At 52.5% G+C, this 25,801-nt stretch overlaps 1 protein-coding gene across 1 annotated transcript in view; it reads right to left on the bottom strand.

Annotated features, from left to right (window-relative positions):
* Positions 1 to 10,295: 10,295 nt before the first annotated feature.
* WDR1 (WD repeat domain 1) overlaps positions 10,296 to 25,801 on the bottom strand; it is a 42,912-nt gene continuing 27,406 nt past the window's right edge. Inside the window, exons 9-15 of the mRNA XM_045990556.1 lie at positions 23,020 to 23,107; positions 21,465 to 21,621; positions 20,021 to 20,108; positions 17,321 to 17,431; positions 14,488 to 14,661; positions 12,782 to 12,926; positions 10,296 to 11,440 (exon numbers count right to left, since the gene is read on the bottom strand). Of these exons, the coding sequence (XP_045846512.1) occupies positions 11,334 to 11,440; positions 12,782 to 12,926; positions 14,488 to 14,661; positions 17,321 to 17,431; positions 20,021 to 20,108; positions 21,465 to 21,621; positions 23,020 to 23,107 (870 nt within the window). The 3' untranslated portion in view covers positions 10,296 to 11,333. The remainder of the gene's footprint in view (positions 11,441 to 12,781; positions 12,927 to 14,487; positions 14,662 to 17,320; positions 17,432 to 20,020; positions 20,109 to 21,464; positions 21,622 to 23,019; positions 23,108 to 25,801) is intronic.

Raw genomic sequence — 25,801 nt, 5'->3', positions numbered from 1 at the left:
TTCCCTGAAGCTACTTGGCCTTTTCCGTGATATTTGCCCCGCCTGTTTGTCCAGTCCGCCTGTCAGATTCCAGGGGCCTCTTTCGAGCTCCTTCCTGATGTGACTACAATCCCCCTCCTTTCACCGGGTAAGAAGTTAATTTCCTTAACGACTATTTCCCCATCCTAACCAGGATTTCGCAACCTGGCATTCTCGCCTTTTAATGATAATTCTGTGTGTTTCAAGATGTTTTGTGGCATCCCTGGCCCCTCTGCCCACTTGATGCCAATAGCACCCTTGAACCCTCAGCCCCCAGCTCCCACCCCCACCACCCCTGTGACAACAACAAAAATGTCTCTGCGCATTGCCGAATGTCTCCTAAGGGGCAAAATCACCCCAGGGATAATTCTGCCTTCGTGCCTCTGTTTCCTCTGGACTGAGTGATCTGTATTATTCTCCCCTAGACGGAAAATCCATGCCTCTGTATCATCCATTCTCTAATTGTGGTTTCCAAAGAAAAACAAAGTAGGGTGCTTTAGTTATGATTGTGCTGAACAAGAGGTTAGCTTCCATTATGGTAGTGATTAGTCAGCGTTCTCCAGAAAAACAGAACCAATAGGATGTGTGTGTGTGTGTATGATAGATAGATATATATCTATTATATATATGATACATATATATGTATGATATGTATGTATGATACATATATATATGTGAATTCATACATATATATGAATTTGTGGAGACACAAGTCCAAAATCTGTAGGACAAAACAGCAGGCTGCAGACCAAGAGAAGAGTTGTAGGTCAAATCCAAAGGCTGTCTGTTGCAGAGTTCCTTCTTGCTCAGAGGAAGTCAGTCTTTTTCCTCTGAAAGCTTTCAACTGATTACATGAGGCCCACCAGCAGTATGGAGAGCAATCTGCTTTACTCAAAGTCTACTGACTTAAATGTTTATCTCATCCAGAAAACAACTTCATGGAAACATCCAAGACAATGTTTGATCACAAATCTGGCACTGTGACCCAGCTAAGTTGGTGCATAAAACAATCATCACAGGTGGCAAGGATGAACTAATTTATGGTAAAGAAAGGGAGGATGCCTTAAGCTCATCTTGAACTCATCTGGAAAATGGGGCCAGACTTCCAGACGTCCATGATCACTGTCTGGAATGTCATTGTTGCAGGGGTCATACTGGGGCCATCAGTGGTTCTCAAACCCTGGCCATTATAATCACCTAGGGAGCCTTGAAAGGATAGCAATGTCAGAGTCACCCTTGAAGAGCCAGACCCATTTAGTCTGTGGTGGGGCTCAGGCATGGATGCATTGCCAGCAATCCTCAAATGTTCCTAATATTTGGCCAAGGTTGAGAGCCCCTGGGCAGAATGAATGTCTGATGTTCTCCTCAGGATGGACCAACCGAGATAAGCACAAGCTTTGCAGCAAGCTGGGCTGGGCTTGAGTCCCACTTCCCTCCAAGTGAGTTATATGATGTTGGAACAACCATTATACCTCCCTGAGGCTGTTGGTCAATTAAGAAGATGCTTGGAAAGTCCCTAGCACAGTCCCTGGGAGGAAGGAAATGCAACATACATCACACATCAGTTTATGCCTGTTCCCACCACTCAGCGTGGTATTAATAACCTGGGTGTCTCTTCTCTGTCATTTTTCTTTAAGTTCCTCTTAAAATATAGTAACAACTGGGGCACCTGAGTGGCTCAGTGGGTTAAAGCCTCTGCCTTCAGCTCGGGTCATGATCCCAGAGTCCTGGGTTTGAGCCCCGCATCGGGCTCCCTGCTTAGTGGGGAGCCTGCTTCCCCCCCCTCTCTCTGCCTGCCTCTCTGCCTGCTTGTGATCTCTGTCTGTCAAATAAATAAATAAAATCTTAAAAAATATATATAGTAACAACTATGCTTAATCTAACATGTGCTGAGTTTTGAGACAGACACTGTTAAAAGTAAGTATTATCATATCCTCACAATTACCAAATAAGGAAGAGTCTGTGATGGACCCAGGCTACAAGAGAGGAAGCTGAGGCACAGAGGGGTTAAGTGGTTTGCCCAAGAACGTTGCTGACAGTCTTGGATTTATCTGACTCCGAAGGTAAATGTTTTTTAAGAACTTTGCTTCTAGGAGACATAAATCAGGATTATAGCCACTGAAAAAGATGAGGCAAAACATACTTGAGTTCCCAGACGTCCCCATGATGTGCCTAGAGAACCTACGAAAACAGAAATTAAAACTAGTATGGGAGCAGAGTCGTTAGTTACTTAACAAAGACTTTTGTTAAAAAAAAAAAAAAGACAAAGTCATTTAACAAAAATCTTGGTGCATATCCAAAATTCAGTCATGTTCCTGGTGAATAGGAACAGGAAGCAGAAGTCATACTTAAAAACAAAGATCCTATTCATAATAGCAACAAAAAATATGAAATATCTAGGGATAAATTTAGCAAGAGAGCTGAGGTAGGTTAATGAACACAACCAACAAACTTTTTTGAGGGATATTAGAGAAGATTCAATCTTTGGAGAGATGGTCTGTGCACATGGTAGACATTGCAAAAATGCTGATTCTTTTCAAATTAGTTCTAGGTTAAAACAATTTTCTTTTTCAAGTAAAATTTAGGCACCGAAATAATTCTGAAACAATTCAAAAGTTTCCAAGTACCACACAGAGTGCCTTCTGCATTCGCAGCAACTTCTAGTATCTCTAATGAAAAGAGTCAGCTCTCATGAGCCCTTGAGTCACTTCTAGACTTCATGTCAGATATGGTCACTTATGGCCATGAGACTCTTTTTGCTTGGCTACTGCTGGACACACTCAAATCCAACCTAATTTATCAAAAGAAAAATGCTTTACAGTTGGAAAAATCTAAAATTGTGGAATATAGCGCAAGTTTAGAAATATTACACACACACACAGAGTTTAACAAATAATTAAATAAATACTCATGTAATCAGCTAGGGTGGACAGACTCTTAAGATGACCCCATGATCTGGCTTTTTTTGTTTTTTTTTAAGATTTTATTTATTTATTTGACAGAAAGACACAGCAAGAGAGGGAACACAAGAACGGGGAGTGGGAGAGGGAGAAACAGGCTTCTCGCCGAGTGGGGAGCCCGATGCAGGGCTCGATCTCAGGACTCCGAGATCAAGACCTGAGTCAAAGGCAAACGCTTAATGACTGAGGCACCCAGGTGCCCCATGACCTGGCTTTCATGTGGTTGTGTGATCCCTCCCCTTGAGTGTAGGTAGAACCCATGACCTGCTTCTGAGAACATAACAAAAGTGAGGGAGTATATGTGACAGCATGTATGTGATTATGTTACATAGATGGTAACATCCATCACGTGCTGTGTTGGCCACATGGGTGAGAACTAGGGCAGCCTTCGGTCCACAGCCAGCGAGACCCTGAGGCCCTCAGCCCAGCACCTTGTGGGAAACAGAGTGTTACCAATAATTGTGTGAGCTGGGGGGTAGAGCCTTCTCCAGTAGGTCCTCCGATGAGACCACAGCCCCAACCAACACCTTGCTGAAAGCCCAGGAGAGAACACAGCTAAGCTGTGCCCAGACTCCAGACCTGAAGAAACCATTTGATCATTCCTCTGCTTTTCTTTGTAGATTTACCATCTATGTAGGTATCACTAAATAGGGTATGTTTGGGGAACCCACACCCAATTCTGTAATAATAATAATGAAGACATAGCCAACGAGGTAATTTTTAACTTGACAAAGGAACTTTGAAACTGATCATGAAAAATGTGTGGAAAGATAGACAGTAATGACAAAATATCTTGAAAAAGAAAAATAATGAAATAGATCCTCTTATTAGATATTAGAAGATACATAAAGGTAAATGTCATCCAGCTGCAAGAATGGATTGCGGTACAGGAAATACACCAGCCTGTGTGCCTGCACAGACATGTTCTTTCACATGTGTTTATACCCGTCCGACCACCATTCAGATCCGGATGAAGAACAGCTCCAACATTCCAAATGCCCTTTCCCAATCCATAGCTCCTCCCCTTTCCCCAGGTAGCCATTATTCTGTCAACACGGGTTAGCTTAGTCTGTTCTCAAATTCCATATAAGAGGAGTTCTGAGGCAGGTGGTCTTGGACCACACGCTGAGAAACCCCACTTAGCTAAAAGTCCTATTATACCCTTGAATGTGTTCTTGGGGTATGAGTGGAGATGAGCTTGCTTCAGTGAGATACCAGCTAAGTGATCTGGGGAGGTTGGGGGAAGGATGAGAAATTAAACTTATACCATCTCTTAGCACCTCTTTGGAACAAATCCTTGTAACGTACTACTTTTGCCCAACAGAAAGCTGCTGAGAACTGGGGAGTTTGATGGGGGTGGGAAGGTGAGAATCCAGATCACTGTGCCCCATCAACCCCTCTCTCACCCCAACTATGAGCTAGAGTAATGTCCAATTATTGGCTGGAAAAGAGGGATCTGCTTGGGACCTTGGGTTGTCCATATAGGGAGCAATGGTCCCTTCCACTCACCTGAAGCTAACAGCAAAGCCATTTCCCTCATGCTCTTAAGGCAGGAGGATGCATGCAGGAAGCAAGAGAGGTGGCATTCTTCCTGCAATGCCCCACAGGTCCGACAGCAGAGGCCATTATAGGAAAACCATTCCTTTCAGCTGATCCTAGCCATTTTGCCACAGACCCAGCCAATTTCACTGAAGTCAGAAGGCCAGAAAACTGGGCCTCGTGCTGGCAGCCCAGCAGAGGTGAGGGAAGGAGGGCCTGCCTGTCGTGTTGGCCGCCAGGAGTCAATTATCTTTCCAGACTCGGGGGATCTCAGCGGGCTGGCTCAGCCTTGGCCCAGCCACGATCTCCAGCTGCTCTCTGCTGTCCTCAGCTGAGTACTACAGCCAGGGGCCGCAGGAAGGAGACACAACAGCAAGGGCCCAGAATGGGAGAAGGGCTTCCACTTGGGGGCAGGCAGGGGAAGGGAGAGGTGGTTGTTAAAGGAGCCAGGCTCTGCGCAGGGAAGGTGGGCTCTAATTCCCACCCACTCCCCACCACCTGACTGGGCCCCATGTCCCTCCCTGGGGCCCCACATCTCCTTTGGTAGAGTGTCCTCTTGTTCACACTCTCCCCCACTTCTCTAGAAACCCAGTGAAACAAGATGAACAGTGTCTGTCTTCCCGCAAAGCTCAGTAGATCCCCAACACAGGATGTGTTGCCTGGTACCTAATAGATGATCAATGAATATTTTGTGGAATACATGAGGAGGTTAATAATTGAGTGGACTTGGAATGAACGAATGAAGAAGTCAAATATCTCATTCATGCTCTCTTCAGAGAATCAAGCTACTAAGATCATGGAGTTATAAAGCTCTTCTTCCTAAAAAAAAAAAAAAAAAAAAAAAAATCCCTCTTTCAAAATAAAAAGGGGCGCTCTTGTCCGAACTGGCAATGACTGGGGGTATCTGGGGTCATCACAATTGAAGCAGGGGCTTGTACTAACAAACTAGTGTGTAGAGGTCAGGGACACTAGCACACCTCCTGAGGTGGACAGGAGGGTCCAGCACCACACAGACATATCCTGTGTCAACTGTGCATAGTGTCGGGGCCAAGAGAGCCGGGTGTGGCCAGGCGGTCTGTTAGGAGGCCAGTGGTGACGTTGCTTTGCTGCAAAGTGGCATCAGCAAAAGCTACTTGGGACAAACTTGCTCCGGTTGAAAGCAAGACTGAAAAACTAACCCAGATAAGAATGACTCAGATAAAATTTCACAAGTCATATCAGCAGAAGCCAAAGAATTGGTCCATCTGTGTGTGTCCGGAAGGAAATGGGTGGTGTCTCTGTAGGACACGTGTGCCAGCTAAACCCAGAAATGTGTTCGCACCTTGTAGCTAAAACAGCTTTCCTCCCGGACCAGGGATTGTGGTGTGTGGCCTTTTAGTTTGGCCAGACCTGGAGTGTTGGTTTCATTTTGACGAATGGTATTTTGTAACCCTCAGATATTATCAGATATTATCAGTGTTTTTCCCATACCCAGTGAGCTGGATGCTAGAATGGAAAGGAAAGGCGGTGGGAAGAGGGGAGGGAGGTAGGGAAGAAGGCAAGAGAAGAAGGAGGAAAAGAGGGAGGGAGGGATGGAAGAAAGAGGGGGGAAGGATGGGAGAGAAGAAAGGAAGAGTGAATTAAAGAAGGCGTAATTGTCAGAAATACGAGTTATTTGGAGCACATTGCTTCACCTGCTTTCCTACAGCATGAAGGACATCAGGGAAAGCAAAAAGTCAGAAGACAAGGCCCCTTGGTGATTCTCCTGGAACAGTCAGAAGTGTGACTTCTCCCACCCTATCTATTAAATAAACCATGTCTCAGACTTATCCTTCAGATGCGGGCGAGTCTAATTTATGACCACATTATAGGAAAGCAGCTGATGATTATAATTCGGTTGCTAGGAGGACGGTGTCAGTCTCCACCTATGAACGGCTTATGCTGCCCTCCACGTGGCCACACCGATGGTTCTAGCCAACATTCTCGCAGTCTTTTCTGGGGGAGGTAAGGGGAACACACAACACGATCTTCTGTGAAGGCTGTACTTGTTCAAGCTAACTTCTTTATGATGTAAGAATACATGTCCCAGAGTAAGTTCATCACCATAGTTCCCTGCAAGTCATCCCAAATCTGGCTTCCCTACCCCTTGCCACTTTATACCCGGAGGCTCAGCATGGACACAGTTAGCTTGTCCCTGATCCCTCAGGAGGTGAGAAGCAGATCTAGGACCAATGGCTTTTCTAATCAGGGTCTGATACGGCCGGTGGGTCCTGGAAATGCACAACTATTCATATTTCTGCTGACTTCAAGTTGAATGTGTCCAAGGCAGCCTACTTGGCTCCTTGGCTCGGCCAAGCCTCCAGGCAATCCTGTTTGCTCACTGCAGCCCCCACCCTCTGTTCCGTCCTCCAGCAGCAGCCGTGGGACCTGCCCTGGCAGCCAACTCCGTCCCTCTGTGTCCTAAGTTCCTACAAGTCAACTGGTCTCCAGTTCTATTCCCCACACCTGAAAAATGCACAGAGTGCTGCCTCACTCACCAGGCTGTGAAGATTTCCTGCTCTGGGACAGGAACGGATTAAGCGGCTTCCCTCTCTCCCGGCAGCATCTACCTGCGAGGCACTAGCCTGGTGCGCAAAACAGTTGTCATCTTTCTTTCTTTCTTTTTGTTTTTTTTAATTAGGGCTTGGAAGGTACCAGATCAGACACACAATTACAAAATGCCGCAGAATCCAAAATAAAAGACCCAGAGTAGGGTCCCTGGAGCTAGGCTGGCTTGGGCAAGAAGAAGTTTTTACATCTGCACACCTTCTTGACATGGGAGTTCTAGTGTCTCAGGACCTGCTGGGGTCCATTGTTTTCAAGGTTCTTTTTTCCTTTTAAAAGTAGTCAGTGGCTAAGAATTGTATTAACAATATTAATTTATATCAATATTTATTGATAATTAACAGAAGTATTGATTTTAGTTATTAAGACGATCAACTGAGAAATGAAGAATCGATGGTAAATTAATAAATTATGAGCCCCCTAGAAGGAACACTTCTGTGGCAACACGGTTTTTACCTCATCAGGTAAGAGTGGGAGGGACACTGGGCCCCAAACTTCCACGCAACAAGTGGAAAGCACAGACACACATACCGGTTTCCCTCGCTGTTCCAAACTTGACGTTATGCCCCTTCGCTCGTATGAAAGACCTACGTTAGTACCCATTTTCACGAACTGAAAGAAATCCACAGAGGATTTTCACTTTTACGAAAAATGTAAAAGCTAAAGTAGCAGTCAGTGGGAGCCTGAACCCTGAGAGGAGCCTGAACAGAGGTAGCGCGCACCTGGCCGGCGAGTGGCGGCCCCAGCGCCTTCCGCGGGAACTACACTCAGTATTTCCGCGTGGGGCCACCGACTCTGAACTGTGTGTGAGCATCCGGGCTTCACCTCCACCTGTTGTGAGCATCTGTTAGCAAGGTGTGTCCTAAGTATCAGGAAAGCCTAAGAGAGGTTTTATTTGGGGGTCTGGGAGTGCCACTAAATTTCCCCGAGGGATTAATGGTAACTGCTTCTTTGCTCCGGATAAGTTCTACAGGCGCACTGTACTTTCGGATAGTGCGGAAAGCTGTAGGTCAGTGCCGTTTCCTCATCCTCTCCCGAGATTTTTTGTGCACTGCACCCCTCACAATCCTGGCTTACAGTAAACCCATGAATCAACTTCTCTTCTCAGTTTGTTTCCTGGTAGCTGCTGACTACTCATTTTAGACAGGATTATGACAGCCAGCGGTAAGTCAGAAAGCAGCATTATCACAGAAATCTAGGACTTAATGCAAGAATAGGGAAAAAAAAGATTTTTGTATTAAAGAATGAAGTTTATACTTGTTTATTTCCATAGAATGGACAGACGAATGAATTCAAGCAAGGACATTGGATGATATTAAATACTCCTGGATATTTTTTAGGACTGTCACAACCTGATTCCTGTTTGGCTTTCTGAAAGTCTCCTCCCTAGCTTCGAGAGACTGTCTATTCCAGGAAGCCTGCCCCGATTTCCTTCCTGAGATGCTTCTCTTGGGGCACAGGCCACAATTTGTCATACAATATCATCGACCGAAACTTACTTTGTGTCCTGCATACAGTGATAACTACCGTATGTTACTTCGTTTTAGCCAACGTCCTTCTACATTTATGTCACATTTACTGCGTTTACGGTGTCCTAAACCCAGACTTCAGCTTTACCTGGAGTATCTCACTGGTATAACCCTCATCTTACAGACGTGGAAACTGATGCATGCTGTTGTGGACACTGACAACCCTGATACGCGGGCCGTTCTTTTTTGTTTCTGTCTTAAGTCAGCTTGGGATGGGCTCTGCTGCAGTAACAGTATCTCAGGGGATGGATGGAATACGGGTTTACTTGCTGCTCACGCCACACTCTGCAGGTCTGGTGACCCTCCTCCATCTGTGGCCAAGCCTTTCTGGAATGTGACCTCCCAAGTCAGGGGTGGGACAGAGATGGACACACAGCCCTCAGGCGCCTGTCTGGAAGTGCCCCCTACGCTCCCTTAGAGTCCACAGGGTGCAGTATGAAGGTCTCCCTCCGCTGGTAGGGACTGTGGGCCAAACTCAAGTTCTCCTTTAAAAAGTCTCTAGCGAGGAGTGGAGCTGAGGGAGGTGGACCCTGGCTGGCTGGTGGGTACCCTCCCACCTCCCAGCCCTTCTCAACCTGAAGACCTGTAGTCTTTTTCCATAAATGTGGTTGGTTTATATGCAATATTCTATTCCTTAGTTTCTATCACAGATTTTGAAAACTGTCCCACATATGGACAAATTTCCATTTGAAAAATCCTGTGTGCTCAAGGAAAATGAGGCTGAGCATCAAAATATTACATTCTTTGGCCTAGCATGGGTAGAAAAGCATGCCATTACTGTAGGTTTTTTCCTGCTTCAATACTTTTACAAATTAGTCAAATGTATCAATCTTTTGTCCCTTATAGTTTTTATCATTCTGAGAATGACATGTCTGAGGGGACACAAAGTCCCTGAAGTTTTCTTCTAGTATTATTTAAACTCCATTGTTTAAAATTAACTTAAAAACTTGGAGCTACTTTTAATTTAGTTTGGTGTAAGGACAATAAGCAATCTTACTTATTTTTTCAGATTGGTACCCAAATCGATCTAGTAATTTGTCTGGAATCCAAATACAGAAGCATGAAGCCCAATTCCGGACTCTGTTCTGAGGTGGCCCCAGCTTTAGATATATTACAGAGTAACATTTAATTCTCTTTTCCTTTCTTAGGTCCCTTTTCATATATGAACTGTGGAAGCTATGATGAAATCAGAAGGGAGAAAGTACTTTTTATTGAAACTGCAAATTTAGACATCTTTACGGTGTTCACTTTCTAGTCAAGATCATTTTTCATGGTTAATAGGAATGTTTGGAAATTTAGTGTTCTTCAGTGCCTAAATGCATGCTACTTCCTACTTCCCTTTTGAAGGCAGTGCCAGAAAGGTCACAGGCTGCCCCAGACCTTGCAAATCAGGTGGGATCCCTAGATCATCTGAGCCAATGTTTTCCGCTCACAAAACAAATTTAGGCCCACAGAAGGGAGGTGAGGGGGCCCAGCTCACAAAGCGATTTGATCCTCATGTGCCAGGCCCTTCCCCGGGGCTTCTCTCCCAGCACTGGGTGGATCCAGCAATCTAGTTCGGGAACATATCCCTCTGAGGCTGCAAGCCAGGGAGAAGCCACGAGGGTCCCGCACAGCTTCCCACACTCCCCACAGCCCCCCACCACACAAAGTCAGCCATCCACAGTGAAGAGAAAGACATTTAATCACTTCTTGGTCTTATCTCTTAAAGCGCTCAAAGTGTTTTCACAAGTGCAAAGGGAGCGATTGCTCTCAGCCAACAAATACCAGTAATTCCAACACACGCAAAAAAACTACAAATCACCGTGCTTTATACTTACTTTTAATTTCTGCACTGAAAAAAAAAAAAAAAGTGAAAACCATGACAGGTTAGTTTACAGTGACGTCACCTCTGCCTTTAAATTAACTTTTGCTCTTGGGGGCAGAAGGGGGAAAGAAAGACAAACACATCGAAGCGGGAGAGCAAAACAGTGGCCGAGACACCTGGGTCTGGCTAATCGGGCTCTCAACGCCCAGAGGCGGTGGCACCCTTGGCGCGTGAGCCTGTAAACACAGACAGGCAACAGTTAAGATACATTAAAAAAAAAAAAAAAAAATTCCCACAATTCCATTCTTAGAATCAAGCACAAAAACAGACAGTGACTCCAAGATTCATGTGAGTGCACCCCGTCAGCCGCGGGGGCACCCGCATAGCACGGTGCGCGACCCAGGCCTCCCAGCGGCACCTACTCTGCAGAACTCTGCAGGGCTGAGCTGTCCCAGGGTCCCTTGCTGGGTCAGGTGCAGGGCACTCTGCGGGGAGGGGGTCTGCAGTGAAGGGATTCGCAGAGAGGGGTGTGGCCCACAGCTGCAGCCTCCCCCGCCAGACAGCAGGAGCCGCAGGGGTGGGTCTGTGTGCTTTCGAGGCTCTGCCTCTGGAATGTTCTGCACTAGGGCTGGGTGGGTGGTGGGTTTGAGTTACGCTCCACACGTTGTTTAAGTGCTTGCTTTATTTTTCATGTGCAAACTGTCACTGTCTAAAGCTTTTGGAAGGACGTGTACAGGTACGGACACCCTGCGGAGAGCCGAGGGTACGCGCAGTAAGGCCCCCCCCCTCCTGAGCGGGCGGGGACGTGGGGGCGCATGGCAGAGAGACTGGGAGAAATGACGTGTTCGGCTGCATAAGCTCTAGTCCCTGATTCGGTCCGTCCAACGGAGGGGGTCCTCAGTAGGTGATTGTCCACTCTTTGACAGAGGCGTCGTGAGACGTCGTGACCAGCGTGTGCTCGTCCAGCCAGGCCAGGCTGCTGACGTGGTGGAGTCGGTGCGCATCTGCGGAGACAGAAGGCATGCTGAAGGTGAGCCCCGTGTCTCTGCCCCTGCAACACCACAGACGAGGAGCAGGGGACAGGCTGTGGCGACACCGACAGCGGGCCCTGAGGACCTGACCGGGGACTGCTGTTCATCCAATCCTGGCCCTCCTCCCGGAAGGGTGAGCATCTGGGTGGACGGTGAGTGCAGCCATTCTCAAGCCGGTCCCTCCCAGACACGGGGACTGTCCCAACAACCAACAAAGTCACCTGGGGGACAGAACTGCTCCTCCCACTGGCGGGGCCTGGGGGTGGGGGTGGGGGTGGAAAGTCTTGTTTCTTTTCATGCATAAGCAACACTACACAGAGGATACACAGCCTCCTGGCATATCTGCGGTGATGGGGCGGGGGATGAATAAAAGCCGAGAAACCTCTGTAATTGGTGGACTCATGACCAGAAGACCCCGAGAGTTGCACCCTGTGTGAGGTGCACCAGGGGTGACCCCATTCCCCCCGTCTCCTGCCTCCACCCCACTGACTTGGTGGGTCTTACTACAAACGGAGCAGGGGGCCCAGGTAATTTCCCTCTGCCTGGTGGGGTGACACCGGGACAGACACAGTCCCCATGAACCACTTGTGACCATAGAGTTCTTGAAGTGAGCTATTGCCAAATGGAGAGAAAAATATGTTGGGCTAAATAAATCTTACTATTAATAGTTTTACTTGTTTTTTGTTGTTGTTTTGTTTTTTAAACAGAGCTGCTAAAAAATAGGAAGACATTACACTCCCACTGAACGCTGCCCACTGTGGGGAGAACCTGCTCAGCTGTTTAATTTAGGGGGTGGGGGAAGGGAAGGGGAAGTGCTGTGGTCTGAATGTTTGCAGCTGTCACCCACGCTGTATGCCGGAAACCCAATGTCCAAGGCTGGGGGGATCAGTGCCTTATTAAACAGACCCCACGGAGCACTGCCCCTCCCTGCAAGTCTGACCGGGAAGAGCTCCCCCACGCCCCAGCCCTGTGGATCCTCCATCTGGGACTTCAGCCTCCTGAACTGTGACCAATAGTTCTGTGGTTTCTGAGCCACCTAGTCTGCGGTACTTTGCCACGGAAGCCCAGCGGGATAAGGAAGAGATGTCAAGAGGAACCCCCATGTGTGAAGGTGAGTGTCCGATGAATGGACACCACCTCCTCTCCCTCAGGGAACACACGCATCGTCCCTCCTTCTGCGTGTCAAGCAGGGGCCAGCGGAATGAGGGCCATGCTTCTCAGGGCTAACTTCCCCAGAAGCACAAATAGGACACTCGGGCTTGGGGACAGATTCTCTGGGGCTACCTGGGGAGCCGAGGTAGGAGTGAGAGTCACCTTGGATCTTGACCCTGGTCTCGGGGTCACTCAGGGTCCAGACGTACACCATCATGTCCATACCACCAGAGGCAAAGTGTTCGTTGTCTGGTGACCAGGCCAGGCAGACGATCTTCGCGTGGTGTCCATAAAAAACATTGTTCTCCTAGTTTCGGGTCAAAAACAGAGGGGGTAGGTCAGGGTTCAGGCCAGAGGGGCACGTGTCATTTCACCTGCCCTCTGTGATCACAATGAGGGCCGATGCTGATGTAGTGCTCTTTGCCAGGACCTGTGTACACCTCCTGAGGTGCCCGCTGCTCCGTGACGAGGCCCAGGAGGACACAGCCCAGCACTGGGCAGCAGCTACCGTGTCCCCGGGACCAGACAGCCTCTACTACAGCACCTACCCTGAGGTGCTAGGTGTGTGTGTGCTCCTTCACGGGGCCCTTGGCCCAGCCAGGGTCATCACCACGCTGACACAAAGGCTCAACGGGCCCCGCCTTGGGCAGGGGGTGCGCAGGGAAGGTTCGGGCAGCAGAGGAAGGCGGCCGGCCCCGTCCCCCACACACCTGCCTGCTACTCGCTACTCTGTGGGGTGAGGGCTGGATGGGGCCTGCAAGCTGGAGGAGGACTAGCACTTTCCTGACACTGTAGGGAAGCTTTTTCTACAGTGGCATTCCATTTCCTTAATCCCTAGATGAGGTCAAACTCACAAGGATTTTCTTTTTCAAGTTTGCCTGTTCCATACTATGTTGATTCCACCCTGCCTACTTAGCATAATGTCAACAAGACTTCTGTTGTACATACACGAAATCACTAAAAATGAGATAAACACAAAAGCTGAGAAAATCCCCTGGGAGGCAGGGTGTATGTCTATGGAGGTGCAGGTTACAAGCTTTCTGTCCAACACAGGCATACACTTGCTTTCACCCGCCCTTCTTGTCAGAAGTGACTTTACAGCATCAGAAAGACTAAAAAAGACACAAGTCTACTTAATACGTAAGTGCATGTATTTAAGGGGAAGTGTACCGATGCCTGTAATTTACTTTAAGTGCACCCCGGATGCACTTATGGATAATGTAACACAGGGAGATGTTAATGGCAAAACCTCAGTGGTAAATTCTTTCATCTTTGCTGCATTCTAAAATGTTCAAGTGCTGGGGGGCTGGCGTGGTGCAGGGCCCAGAGACCGGAGACCCACCAGCCTGTGCCCCCTGCTCTGGCCACACCCAGCAAGTGACTGACCCTCTAACCAAGCTCACTCTCCTGTATGTGAACCGGGGTGAATGGACCACTCTTGGCCCTCAGGCTGTTATCCCGCACCCAGGTGCCTGTGTGCTCTGGTCCACCCTCATCAGGCCACTGCCCTGAGCCCCCTGTGAGGCAGTGCTGAAAGGATGCGCGCTCATCTTCGTGAGACTCAAACGGTAATGAGACTCAAGAAGAAAAATCTAGTCTCAGCCCTTCGACAAAGAAACCAGGAAATCACTCAGACAGGCAGCCCAGGTGAACCGATCGGCTTGTCTTCGTGGCAAGTTTCACCGCCGCCCAGGGCCCTAACTTTCTGCCAAGTGCTCTACCTCACTCAGAAAACCCCAAGACGCTGGACAGTAGCATGTCTCGTCTCACATCCTTCGGCCCTGAGAGCAAGGAAGCTGCGTGGTCTCATGCAACTGCCGGGCTGATGACAAGGGAGAGAAGCCACGGCCGCCCACCCGCCCACTCACCGAGTAGCCATCAGCAACGCTGAAGACCGTGACCACTTTGCTGGCATCGCACACGGCGAGGAAGGCGCCATCATGGGAATATGCCACATCGGTCACAGGGCCCTTGGCCTCTAGGAGCTTGCCCTCGTCCTTCAGCGTGGTGCCCAGGATGGAGTACAAGCGGACATTCCCGTCCTGCAGGACGACAGAGGAGCAGTGAGTCAACTTCCCGGAGGGTACACTACAGGAGAGCATACATGCGTGCACACACATGCTCCCGATACCTCCCGCCCAAAACCTGTCAGCAGTTCCCATGGCATACCAGCAGTGTGGGAAGAACTACTCAGGCAAGTAATTAAGAGGCTGAATGCTAGGCACCCCCAATTCTGATTCCATGTGTGTGGGTGTCCAGGACTCTGACTTTTTCCATCAGCACTCCAGTAAGTCCTGATGCAAATGTTCACAAGGCCAACTGTGAGGTCCGCCTATACACCTTAGTGTTGCACTGGGAGCCTTGGTCTGGCTCTGTCCTCCGACCACACTGCCTGCCCCTTGTGCTCTGGATCCACACCACCCTTTTCCCAGCGCCCTAGAGGTTCCTTCAGGCACTGACTCGCTCTCTAACCATGCCCGGCTCCATCCAACCTGCTGGCTCCTGGCGAGCTCCCCATCCTTGTCGTGACCCAGGCGCTTCTTCACAGGGGAGGCACACCTGCTCTCTCAGAGGGCAGGTGCCACCTAGCCCATGGGCTGACCAACTGCCCCAGGGGTCCCTGAGGTTGGGATGCCCAAGCACCTGGCTCTTCCCAGCTCTCCTCAGCTGGAAGTCTCTCAGGGGTGTCTGGACATCTCTGCTAACAGTTCTGCCCATGCCGTGGGAGCCCAGCCAGGTGGACATACCTTGGGCAGCTGCCCTCTAGGCCAGGAACTGCCTCTCCCCAATTTCATGACCCCTCACACTTGTCCAGGGCCTGGCCTGAGAAGTGTCACACACAGTGGAATGAATCCATGAAGGGGGCATAAATGGACAGACAGAAGGAACTGGGACAGGAAGTGTCCTTGTGACTGTCCAAGACTGCCCTGGAAGGAGTCAGATCAAGGACCAGGCCACCCTCTTGGGGCAGATGAGCTGTCCGAGGGGCCAAGATAATCCGAGGTCTCCCAGCTCTGGCCACAACACAGCCCCGGCTCTGTCCCTAATGCAGGAGGGAGAGCCACGTACAGAAGCTGCAGGTTGGTGAGGACAAAAGTCTTTGAGCTCACGTGATAAGCTTGCCTGATGTCTACCTGCAGTGGGAGCCTGGGCTCCAGGGTTCTGTGAGTACATGGCCCACAGGAGGCACTGCAAAAAAGGAAAAGGCTATGCTCCTAGACTGTACATAGAGGACATCATAGGAGGCACACAGCACCAACGTCCACCACCGGGCTAACTATGTGATGGGAATGCCACTGCTCGAAAGTCATTAAAATAAATGGAGACTACTGGTGTGTGGGGGACAGTGGGAAAACCTGGGATAAACAGAGATGTACCCTGTGTGATCATAGAGATTCACAGGCCCAGGGCTGGCAGACAACCAGGAAAGACCAAAGTTGGCAAGACCTTGAAGTCGGAGCTGAAGAAACATGGGAATAGCCATCTCTCTTCTTTTTAAAAAAGGTAAAGATCTAGTAAGCAGAGCATAGTGCAAGAGGGAACACCAGATTTAAACCCCATGTCTGACTCTGACCTCCTGCCCCAGGACCATGGCTGTGAACTTCTCCCTTAAAAAGGGAAGACAGCTTCTCAAAACATGTCAGAGAGTGGGGATTTTGGAAAGAAGGGGTGACAGGCCCAGAAGGGACTGCCAGCACTGTGGGGGTGTGGGCCTAAAGGGACGGTAGCCCAGGCAGAGCACTGCAGGAGAGCAGGGCTGCCGGGAAACCTGAGAGAGGCGGTGGGGCTGCTTGGCAGGAGGGGATGCAGTGCCCCGTGGACGGGCAGCCACACACGGGACAAATCTGACTCATCTGAAAACCAGGGAAGTCCGTGTGTCTTACAGCCATGACGACAGAAACATAGAGGAAGGGCTAGAGTGCAGGGGCTGAGGGCCCACAAGCCCTGCTCCTCTGTGTCTGGGCAGCAGTGGCTAGACACTGTGCCCATGGGCTCCTGGGGGAGCGAAGAGCTTGTGGATGTGGCTGGGGGCTTCCTCACCTACTTGGGCGGGTACCCTGACCCACTGTCAAAGCCCCCAGGGGCCCCTCTGGCTGGTCCTCCTCCAGGCTGGAAGGGTGGGCAGCAAGGACATTTCTGAGGCTGAAGGTGAGACTGCCTGGGGGGCAAAGCCCCGCCCGCAGACCAGCCTTCCCTCAGCCCTCACGCCGGCTCCACGAGATCCGCCCCGGGCTCCTCCAGCAGCTAGGGAGCAGGCGGTTTCACAGTGGACACCAGCAGGTGACCTCTGCGCAGGGACCACAGGGTCCCTGCTCTAGGTTCAGAGGAGCAAGAACACCACAGTGGACCAGACAGACGCCAACACTAAAGGAAAACCCTGAGCCCATCGGGTTAGTGCTGCTAAACACGGGTTAGGAATCTTCTAGTCACGTTCCTACCTCCAACCCGCCAGCCCAGCTCACCCACGCTGGTCCTCTCTCAACACGCTAAATCACATGTGCCCTACATACTTATGTGGTTGATGGCCCAGTGGGCCCCCCTGCCCTGTGATCCCAAGCCCAGCCCTTGCTCACTGCCCAGGCCCTTGGTCTCCCACCACCTCCCTCCCCTTCTGCCTCAGGACCCTCTGCACATAGCCTGTGTCACCCCCAAACTGCCCCCACAGAAGGGGTCAGAGAACATGAGGGACAGGAGACTCACCGTGCCCCCGACGGCCACTGTGTCACCACTGGGGTGCACTGCCACCACTTCCGGCTCATAGCCAGGGCTGTCGATGCTGAAGCACTTTTTCTGGTCCTTGAGCAGGACAATCTGAAAATCACAGGCAGCGGTCAATGCACAGAGGCCGGGGACAGATCACTCAGCCCAAAGCTCACTGGGGGCGGGCGCCCTGTGACCCTGCGTGTGCTTCCTCCCTCATCAGCCGCTGGGGACCATGACTGCTCCTAGTCACAGCATCGTAAAAGAACCGGCTGCTGTCATTGTCAGCGTGAGCACTGATTTCTCGGGAAGCCATGTGACCTCTGAACTTTTCATTCTCCTGTCACATGATGAATGAGCTCTCCCAAATGGCCTTCTTGTGAGATTCAAGGGACACAAGCATTTGGAAGAGCAAGGCTCTAAGGCAACAACGGGAATGAACAGGACAGGCCAGATTCTAAGTTGTGGTATCCCAGGTCTGAAAAAGTCCCTTCACAGCTCCAAGCCGCAGCACGTGAAGCATCCTGCGTGTGCCAGCCGGAGCGTCTCCCACAGCCGGGGACAATGCTGGTACTGTCTTCCGGACAAAAACTGGCCCCCAGGCATGGGCTCCAGGTCCAGAGTCTCTCTGCTCCCCACTGGCCTCCCACCAGGGCACGACTCATTCCATGGGAGGGCAGGACAGATGGTGCAGGGCAAGTCAGCTGGAGGCAACAGAGGGCACCTGGGAGGGGCTCCACCCCAGCCAGCCCATGCCTCACCTCCATCCAACAGAGGTGGGGGCAGGACAGAGTCCCCAGCCTGTCCTCAGGGCCCTGTGGACACACAAACAGGGACCTGATCCTGGCTCAGTCGCCTACTGCTTGTGGGGACAGTTCTGTCCTGAGCCTCGGCTTCCCAGGGCAGAAGAACCAGCCAGTGCCTACACAACACAAAACTGGAATTCTACGTTCAGGGTAAATAAAGTCCCTAATAAAGGCAAACAAAAGTATTAGCTCAAGTTCACCAAGCATGAGACACACGCGTTGCTAACAGTGGGGCACACCCCTGGAGATAGCAGGATCATCACCCCCCACTGCCACCTGGAGGAACTCACAGAAGAGGCCCTCTGTGCACGGGGACTCTCTGTGCCCTCCACCCCCACTCCTGCTGCCCCTCCTGCTTTTCGCTCACTGGACTGCCCCCAGATAGCATGGCCTACATTTGTGACAACTCTGGCTTCATCCCGCGGTACCCCTGCCCAGGCTACCAGCTGTCCCACGAAGGGCGGGCCAGCCCCTGCCCCCTCTCCAGTGGCCTCTGCTTCGTGTATATTGTGAGGTCCGGGAGGCGAAAAAGGGGAACAGGTGGACAGGTGGCAGAACTCTCACTAAGATCTACTATGAAAATGCAGCCTGAGGAACGTTTACCCACCACCTGCCTGACTCGGGAAGTGGATTCACCTGACAGGTAAGCAGTAGGGGACCAAGCATTTGCCAAAACTTGTCTAAGAGATGAGAGTTAAACCTAGCTATTTCCCGAACTAAAATCACAGGCTCCTTCCAGCATATTCTACAGAAGCATCCCACCTGGAGCAGGGCAGGAAGCCCGGGTAATAGGGGCACATCACAGAACCACCTTGCATACCCCCACCCCCACCACGTGGCATCAGGTTGCCCCTTTCTGACCCTCCTTGTGCAAGCCTCGCTCTGAGCCTCAGAGGGCGGCTTGTCAGGACCACCCTCCACTGACAGGAAAGTGAGACATGGAGCAGCAGCCCAGGCCCGCCTGTGCTTCTAGAAGGCTGCCTTTCGGTGCCCCCAACCCTGACTCTGCTCTGGCTCTCCATGATGAGTTCATCACTGTTGTTCCCCCACTGACTGCCCCGGCTGCTGACGGTAACTGCTTGGCAGAAGGTTCTGCTATCTAGGACACGCAGAAAACCATTCTCCCTGAAGCATATAAGTGCACAGACGGAGGAGGGGTGTGGGCTCCTGAAAAGCAGCTGTCTTTACCAGGGTTGTCACTCCTGTCATGGGGGGCTTAGTCACACCTGCCCGCCCTGATCTCCTGGATGCCCCGGTCTAATGACAGACACCGCCTGCATCAGAACAAAACTCTGTAGAAAATGGGTCACACCAGGGTCTGGGTCAAGGGCACTTTGTTCCAAAATTCCAAAAGAAAAGGTCTGTAAGTGACCTGTCTTCAATAAGAAGCCAGGCCACAAAGCTAGGACACCAGATGCCATCCTGGCCCTGGTGCCCCTAGCCACCATGTGGCCTTGGGGGAAGTTGGGAAAGGAACGGGCAACGCTGAGAGGAGCCTCCCAAGTCCCCAGGGAGCTGTTAGGGAGCTCACAGATGGTGAGGAACATGTGGAGTCACACGGCTCCAGGGCTCAGGGCTGAGATGACCGTGTTGCTGATGTTGGGCCCCCAGCAGGCCCCTGGGAGCCCTGATGCCTGACAGCCTTGCCCTCTGACAGCTGCATACTGGGGCAAGCAACTTGCCCTCCCTCTGCCTCCGTGTCTGTAGGATGGGGAGGATGCCGTGCTACTGGAGTGGACTGCTGACCAAGTGACTCAATGTGTGTGCACACAGGTCTTGGACAGACATGCAGCAGAGCTCCCGCCGCACTGGAGGCAAGAGGTCAGATACCCCACCCGCCAGCTCTGCTCAGCTGCCTGGCTGGTGCTCCCTGCCAGTATGAAGCAAGCCGTACCTGCCCGATGCACACAACCACAGTGTAGCCTCCGGGGCCCACAGCCACGCACTTGGGTTGGACGTCCATCTTCACGACTCCCTGCCCGCTGGTGGAGACAAGGGAAAACACATTACATCAACTTCACAGGGCTCAGCATGTGTGTTAAGCCCACACTCACTGCACATCCACAGCAGCTCTGGGGTCAGGAAGCAGAGATGCCAATCCACCTGCACTGAGGGAGTCAAGAGCCAAAACCCAGGACCAGTGAGAAAGAGAAAGAGATCGGAAATTAAGTGGGGGCAGGGAGCAGGGCAGGGGGTGGTGGTGCTCTAGTTGCTATGACCTATGGAATAGCTGCGACCCCCCCAGGGGACTCTACGCCACTCTCATCCCAAAGTCCACTGGTCACAGACCCTGGCGATCCATGGCTACAGATGGAACTGAGCCCACCTCCGGGTCCCACGGTCACAGCCACTCTGCTCAGCAGGGTGACTCTTCTGAAGAACCAGATACTTTCACGGATGAAAATCATGTCTTTGTTTTTGGTTAATGCTGTGAAAACAAGCCCTGGAAATCTTGCACACACACAAAAACTTCTTGAAAATAGTAAACGAAGGAAAAAATTCCCATGCGACCAGGAGAAACATGGGGTCCTTGCGGCTCAGGTCACCAGCTGTGGCTCTGCCCTAGGGGTCTCTCTCTGAGGAGGTCGAGAGTGCAGCAGCACACATAGCGGGAAGGCTCTTGTGTGGGCCTTGCTAATTCAGGGTCACCACGGGGCAGCAGTACAGAAAGGACGGCTAGGGCCTGGACACCAGGCTGTGGGGCCCTTTCCGCACACATCACGAGGCTCAACCAATTCTCAGTGCCCAGTCCCGCCAGGCAGGTGAGGCCTGTCAACACGTCCTCCTGGAGTCCCCTGCCTCAGCGAGGGGGGCAGGCTGTGGCTGCAGGTGTCCAGTCTGTCCTTTCACGAAGCAGACCCTGCTCACCCCCCTCCTCACTCTGCACAGGAAACTGCAGTTGGGTAACAGCTACTCTCCTGGCGCCGAGGACAGCCAATTCAAGGCACGGGAGCCAAACCAAACAACACAGCCATTTCCTCAAAGCGCCTGGGTGCCTACGTGTCCTTTTGAGCACCTGCCATGTGCCAGGAGCCCGTGAGGGCCTTGCTGGGCCTTCCCAACAGCCCGCAAGGCCGGCCCCACTGTTACCCTCCTTTGCTGTAGAGGAACGAACAAGAAGGGCATCTGGGCTGAGGTTTCCCAGGCAGAGTCTACACAGGTCACTGTCCACGTGGGCCACCTGGACTCTCATGCAGCCCCTGGCTGAGGGCCTGCCCACAGGAGGAGTAGTTGTGGGGAGCAGTGAAGAGAGCAAAGTGCCATTGAGCCAGAAGCCATGTGGGCAGAGGGCCCCTCTTCTGGGGTGCACTGCGGACCGGACCCTGGGCAGCCCTCACCTGTAGTCCCTCAGCATGAGGCTGGTGTAGCGTACTGTATCGTCCATGCTGCAGCTCACCAACTGCCCAGACTCGTCCACCGTCATCCTGGAAACCTGGTTCGTGTGGCCCTTTCCGGCGAAGGAGTCGTTCTCCCCTGTCTCTGAATCCCAGTAATGTGGGGTGGGGGTTAAGGAAAAGCCTCCTCCAGGACACAGCACAGGCCCCCCTGGCCGCCCCTCACTCGGGATGAGACTGAGCACCGGGCCTGAGGGGAAGTCCACGGCAAGTCTGAATCCAAATTCCAGAACAGATGTTCTGGTGATGGTCGGTCGGACCACTGAGGACACGTTGAGTAAGGAGCAGTCTGGCCGGACCCCCTGCACGGGGACCCCCTGCAGCAGCCGTGCACAGAAGTGTGTGGGTCCCCACTGGCTAACGGTGTCCATGGACCGCAGCCCATCCGCGCTGGAAGCCCGTGACCATGAGCAGGAGGCTGGCTGTGCCTCCCTGCTCAGAGGACGACCAGCTGGGAATCGCCTGGGGCTGCTCAACCTTGGCAGAGATGGTCTACACACTGTGAGTCGGAGGTGCTCATGGGGGAGGGGTGCTGTGAGTGAGTGGATTGTTCTCATTTCAAGCTGAGGATTATCGTTGCCTCTGGAGAGTCATAGGTATGCTCCACAGCTGACACGCTCTTGTGGTGGAGACCCCAGTGCCTGATACCTGAGGAAACCTAGATACCTGAGCATTGGAGTACACGACAGGCTGCCCTGGCGCTGGGCTTAGGGAAGATCTGGAAGAGGAGGTGTCACACCAGGAGGGGAGCAATGCAGGGCAGCTGAAGACGGCCTGACTGCAGACCAGCATCCCGCTCCAGGAGGGGCACATATCATGCAGCCCCCACCATACACTCCCCTCCTCACATTTAAGGGGGTAGAGGGTGACTTCTCCGCCCTCCTACCCCAGGGCCGTAGGGACAGCTCCTTAGCTGGAACACCCTCGTGAAAACAGGGGTGTGTCAGCTTGCACCCCAGCACTCCAGAGGGTGCTGTGGGAGGAGGGGGAGCCCCAGGCCTCAGACATGGGGGTGGGGGTGGACTGTAAGGGCTGCTTCACATGCCTCCAGGGAAGGTCTTGCGGAAGCGCAAGGAAACTCAGAAGGGAGGTTCCAGTTCCAGTTCCAGTTCCAGCTGCTACCGACCAGTGGTGTGACTTTGGGGAAAGCACTTGAGCATGTTAGGCTTCTGTTCTCTATTTTTAATACAATGGGAAAAGTACTAACAGGTTCTAGGTCCTGCTGAATCCTCAGACTCCTGACTCCCGGCCTGTGAGAGGGATTGGGCAGCACTAGGGGCCCAGGCGGGAGCAGCAGCTCAATACAGTTCAGCCACTTCGAGCTGCAAAGAAGCGACCCATCAGGTCAAGGCTGCAGCCTGGAGCCAGGGACCCCAGTGTGGACACGGCCTTCTGGTTGCAGCCCTGCTGCTGCCCTGGCCTCCGGCTCCACGGGGACAGAACACTCCCAGATGTCCTGCCAGTGGCCCCAGAGCCAGCTCTGCGAGTCAAAGGATATTAATGTGTCCATCGTGGCTCCCCGAGTAGATATAGGACTTGCCACCATTTTTGTGCACCGTCAGAGACTGGATGGATTTGCTGTGACCCTGCGCAGGAGAGGACGGAGCCAGGTGAGCGAAGAACAAGCCATCCTGTCTCTGCCACCTGCCAGCCACCCTCCACTGACTGCCCCCGGGGGGACGACGAGGCACAAGGCCCTCCACACCGCAGTGCCTGTCTGTGCCAACACCCTGAAGCCCCATGTGCCTGAAAACCCCCTACGTGAGCCACGGCCAGCTCGTCCCCAGCTGACGGCCCATGTGACAAAACCTCGTCATGCAGCCCTTCCCTCCGGGATCCAACCTCAACCCTGGCCAAGAACAGGATCTAATAAAACCCTAGGAGCTGAGGGCCTGGTCTGTGCAATGACCCCGACAGCGCCCTTGACTGGGGGGACTGCTGCTCATATCCGGCAGACGCCAGTGAGCCCCAGTCCTGAGCTGAGCCCCCGTGGACGGGAAGCAGCAGTGAGCAGGATCAGCCACAGGGGGGTTTTCGCTCACAGAGGCAGGTGGGCACACATCCCGGCACTGCAGGGACCCAGACAGTCCTGGGACCCAGGGAGACCTCCTAGCTACTCAGAGACCCAGACAGTCCCAGGTTCTGTCTGTTCTCTCCCCAAACCGGAACATACAACCCTAGCTTTGATTCCTGGCTTGTGAGGCAGCTTCTTCTCTCCCAACACACCCGTCCCCACCCAAGCTGTTGCTGGGCCCTGACCCCCAAAACCTCCCTCACTGGTAACATGGGGGGCACAGACGACTCCTCTGTCGTCAGTCCCTCGTTACTAGGGGACACATAACCTCACTATAACCACCCCTGGGGGCCGGGTCTCTGTCTGGTCTTTCTTAGCAATGCTGTGGCCGGGTGGCACAATTCTGCACAGGCCTCACCCAGGAGCTTCCCGAGCGTTCTGCACGTTCCACCTGTTGCCACACTGTGGCAAAAAGCTTCCTCCAAGAGAGGTACACGCAGTTCTCAGGGGACACAGTGGATCCTTTCCACCTCTTGTCTCCTTCTAGGGCAGAGTCCCGCCAGCCCTGATACTTAAAGCATGGTCCTCAGACCAGATCGGCCCCACTGGGCATCCCCCCTGCACATCCTGACTCAGGACCTGTACCCAGGGAGATGCCTGGGAACTCTGTGTATTTGCCCTGCCTGGGGCCACTGCCTCCCCCAGGCACTTGTGAGGAACCTGAATTCACACGTGCCCCGCAGGTGTCTAGACGGACCCAGTCACCGTGTTTGAACAAGGGGCCTCTCACGGACCTTCTAGCTGGAAAACCGCTCCTCCAGCTACACAGTAAAATGCCTGCGGGTGTTTAGGGGTACCAAGAGGTAGAGCTATCCCTACAGGTCCTGACCAAATCCCTCTGGGACAAGTCCAGTTCCAAGGCCTCCTCGTCCTTCAGAGTCTCCAGGGATGCAGCCCTCTTTCAATGTCCGCGTGCGGGAGGGCTGAGAACCGCTATTCTAACTCCGGCTTTCTCTGGGGCACCCACGTGTGGCTCAGATGCCTCTGCAGCGTGAGATCAGCACCAAGGACCCCCTGGGATTCACGCACACTGCTGTGGCGGGAACGGGAACAGGACTTTCTGACTGCTGACTGTAAAAGCCTGCAAGATTCCACGAGCTGGCCTGGGAGGAACAGAAGCCCAGCTTGTAGTTTCCGTGCTTTCAGTGGCCAGTGGGAAACTGCTCTCCTGGGCCCAAGTGGGCTGACAACAACACCTGAACCTCTCAAGGAATCTCTCCCCATTTCATCTGGAGGCCCAGCCAAGTGACTGTGTCATGCGTGCCCCCCGGCTCTGTGCCAGGCTGTACACACCTGCACAATACAGGCACCATGCCAGCTAGGGGCCCATCAAGGAGGAGGCCCCAATGCCCTGTGCTTAAGTCCAAGCCAGGGGAAGCATCATGACAGCAGGCGTGGAAAATGAAGTGAGGACAGATACTGCTGTGTTAGCACATCAATCCTCTTCAATCTCATGGAGCCACGTCCCCTTCTGAATGAGACACAGCAGTTCCCACCTCGGGCAACTGTCTCCATCAACTCCAGGCAGAAGCAGTGTCTGCAGGGACTGGCATGAGAGCCACCCCCGTCCTCAGGAACCTCCTAGGTCCTCTTTGGGCTGCTGGCTTCCTGAGGTATCAGGACCACCAGGGCTGATGCAGGGAGAAGGCATGCTCCCCCACCCCCGAAGCAGGAGTCCCCAGGGCAGACTCTAGGCACCAGCCGCTCTGAGGAAGCCTTCCAGGACGGCAGCTAGGCTGGGGTCTGACCACCTCTCATCACTCGTGGCTGCACAAACTCCTGGCCCACCACTCAAGGCCTCTGAACCTCAGGATCTGCCTGCTTCTCCAAACTTGTTCCTCCAGGCCTCCTCACACTCCATCCCACGTTCAAATGAAACAATGCCCAGGTCCAGTCCCCAGGCCTCCCGGTCATCCCTCAGGCTCTCTGCTGGTCCTCCGTGTCTGTGGTGATGCTCTTGGAGCTCCATGTGTTCCACCTGTCAGCGCCTACCTGAAGGAGGCTATTCACCCCAGGACACAGAGACTCCTGACAGCAGGGGGAGGGGCACTGTCCACAGACCCAAGGCCCTGAGCCCCCAGTGCTTCTACAAGCTTAAGGGGAACTCGGTACCAGCCTCCCACTTGTGCTAAACACACACCCCAAAGCAACCAGCCTCCTGACATTGACCAAACCCCCAAGGTGGGTCCCCAACTCAGCCTCCCGC

The sequence above is a fragment of the Meles meles genome, chromosome 2 (genome assembly GCF_922984935.1).
Source record: "Meles meles chromosome 2, mMelMel3.1 paternal haplotype, whole genome shotgun sequence".
Classification (NCBI taxonomy): domain Eukaryota; kingdom Metazoa; phylum Chordata; class Mammalia; order Carnivora; family Mustelidae; genus Meles; species Meles meles.
Note: the sequence above shows the minus strand (reverse complement) of the source record. Positions and strands in the feature narration are given on the sequence as shown.